Source organism: Austrofundulus limnaeus, unplaced genomic scaffold, assembly GCF_001266775.1.
Source record: "Austrofundulus limnaeus strain Quisiro unplaced genomic scaffold, Austrofundulus_limnaeus-1.0 Scaffold97, whole genome shotgun sequence".
In the NCBI taxonomy this organism is placed as follows: Eukaryota; Metazoa; Chordata; class Actinopteri; order Cyprinodontiformes; family Rivulidae; genus Austrofundulus; species Austrofundulus limnaeus.
Window position 1 is genome coordinate 241,899 of NW_013952499.1, and position 2,949 is coordinate 244,847.

Below are 2,949 nucleotides of genomic sequence, written 5' to 3' on the forward strand. Positions count from 1 at the left end.
TGTGTTCCGTCTGGTGTGATGCTTTTTGCCAAATCCTGCCCTGCTCCCCCCGTGTTGAAAGCTAATGCACGCCTTGATGAATAATACAGAGTCAGCAGGTCGGCCTCACGTCGGACCGCCGGTGTCAGAGCGGCAGTGGGTCATCAGGACTCCGCCGCGCACCCATCTGCCTCCGCGTTTAAACCCAAGTCACCTCGAGTAGCTCTGTTTGAACGTAGTTAACCCCGCCGCAGTTTGCACAAGCAAAACTTGAAATTGACAAATGCCTCTTAGATTGTAACGCCCTTCCTGAAGAAGAAACCTGCTATCAATATTTTAAAGTAAATATTTGTGTTTGTCTCTGTTCAGAATCTGCAGCGTTTGGAACTTCACGACATTCTTTTTATATTTTGATGCTGTTCTGAGGCTCAGTGGTGAAACGTGAAGCTACTGTGGAGCACGTTTGTTGCTAGTTTACCAAAGACTGAGTGAGTTAGCTGATACCACCGGCCTTGGTTAGCTGGGCTGTGAGAGCTCGAGCAGCTAAAGCCTTTCCTCTGCCTACATCCCCCAGAATGCCGTGCGGTTCTGGATCAAATTTCAGTGAGGTTATCGACATTTTATTGGACGTATTTTCTATTGATAATGATCACGTTGTTTATTGCGACATTTATCGTTGTTTTTTCAGTCCTACCAGCCACAGTAGCTTGATTTTTTCAGATTAGCAACACCTGCTCAAGTCAAGCTATAAAACGTTTGTTATTCAGATGATCCTTATTTCTTCCGTACGTTTTTTGACACATATCTGTATCTCATTCCGCAGTTTTTGTTCTGATTCAACAGTTTATGTATCGAAACATTTGGCCGTTTCAGGACATTCTGGCTTCGACTTTTGATCTTTCAACAGTTTATACATTTAAGATTTTTAGCCTTTCAAAATGTTTTTAAGTCTTTACTGTACTTTTTACTCTTTGTTCTGTTTCTGCCTTTTTATCTTCTTTGCAAATTTTAGCTTTTTTCAGCATTTTTTCTGTGCTAATTGTAGGTTTTATTTTTCATTTATCTTTCTGCTCTCTTCAGTTATTTTGCTAATTTTTTATCCATCGGTTAGCTTCTTTCTGCTATTTTAAGCTTTTGATGTGTCCTTCAGTTGTTTTTTACAATTGAATCCTTTTTGTAGCTATTTCAGCTGATTTTCTGCTAAATTGACCTTTTTGTAAAAGTTTTAGCTTCTTACTCCTTACTTTAGCAAAAGTGCTCCTCTTGCCTCTTTGCACTAGATTCAGCCTTTTGAGCCACGTTTTAGCTATGTTCTGCTAATTTCAGCTTTTTCTGTTATTATGTTATTTTTAAAACAAATTGCAATTTTTTTCTTTTTTTTTCTTTAAAAATCTTTCAACATTAAGCATTTATGCAGCATTTTCACAGACAATGCAAATGAGCTAGTTTGATTAAAATGAAGCTTTGCTGTTCTTTGCCTAATACTGGCTAAGTTTTCAAAGAATGATCTAAAAGTAGCTAAAGGYTAGCTACGAGCTAAAGGTAGCAGATGTTGCAGTTACAGCTGGGCGATGGCTTTGCTCACTTACCAGCCTAAATATGTAAAAGAAATAAAATACACTTTATTTCTAATAAAACATTAGTTTTTGCAACCTGTCTTGTCACAAATAAAAAAATTTCGTGTGTGTGTGTGTGTGTGTGTGTGTGTGTGTGTGTGTGTTCAGGAGACGAGGCACAACCTCACGGTGAACCTGACCACCCTTCGAGTGTGGTGCTACGCCTGCGGTAAAGAAGTGTTCCTGGAGCGTAAACTCAGTCCTCACTCGTCTCACGTCAACATCAAGCCCCTCCCCTTACAACAGAACGCCACCGGTCAGGTAAAAGACGGTTTTTTGTTTTTTTTAATCTTCCAGCAAAAACCCTGAATCTATATTTTTATTTGCTGGAGTTAGAAAAGGAGTTTAGGGAGTAAATTCACAGTTTTGCTTCTGTTGGTGGAAAGCTAGTTGTGATGCTGATGTGTTTTTTTWWAATTTGTTTTGTTTATTTACGTTTGTTTGGCGACGTTGCTGTAGGATAACAGAGGGAGCCCCGGGAGCCCGACTTCTCTGATCGTTCCTTCTAATGGAGGCTACGAAGACCTGGACATGGAGACGGAAGAGGAGGACGACCTCCGGGCCAGAGGTGAGCCTCCGCTGATTKTTTAACTTCTCATAAGAACACGTTGAATTTAATTATACACAAAACCAGTCTAAAGTTATGTTTGTAGTATTTGCAGTTTTATTTGCAGTTGTGCTGTTTGGTCAAGAAACTCAATGTTGCAGATGATGATGAATATTTCCTTTCACTGTAACGACGGGAACGATCCATTTCAAGTCAGACGAGTGACTAAAATGTGAAAAGATTTCATCACATCTTGATCTCAGTTTGACAAAATTAAAAACCGACACGTCAAACAGAGCGGCGCTAAAATTCATCCTCTGGGTGAGTTCAAAGCTGTGAGCGGAACAGAAACAGGGTTTTTATTTGTGTCAGACCCAGCAGCCCAAGTCGTCTTCAAAGAACCTGAATCTGATGAGAGCGTTGCCTCATCCCGCCTCGCCTGAGCTGCGCCTCAGCCACCGTCCAGATCAAACAAAAGCTTCGGCTGATTCACTCACAACATTGAATCTAAAACGGCTCAGACTCCAGGACGGGTCTGGGACTTCCAGTTTGAAATCAAGGTGTGGAAACTGGAGAATGTTTGATGACACATCCGTAGATAACATTCACAGGGTTTCATTAAATCCATCCTGTGGTTCAGGACTTGTGTTTCGGTGACGATCATCTACATGAAAGATTACCGTGTTAATTTGAGTATTATGCAACTCCCTTTTTTTTTTTAGCTTAAAATGAGATAAATAATCTAATTCTCATCTATAATGCTAACTAATTTCATACAAACAGACTTCAGGATTTTTCAGCCTCTGA

The 2,949-nt window shown here is 40.2% G+C and overlaps 1 protein-coding gene across 1 annotated transcript in view; it reads left to right on the forward strand.

Annotated features, from left to right (window-relative positions):
- The window catches only part of usp33 (ubiquitin specific peptidase 33), a 22,118-nt gene that overhangs the window by 4,534 nt on the left and 14,635 nt on the right, over positions 1-2,949 (forward strand). Inside the window, exons 5-6 of the mRNA XM_014013002.1 lie at positions 1,704-1,856; positions 2,055-2,163. Of these exons, the coding sequence (XP_013868456.1) occupies positions 1,704-1,856; positions 2,055-2,163 (262 nt within the window). The remainder of the gene's footprint in view (positions 1-1,703; positions 1,857-2,054; positions 2,164-2,949) is intronic.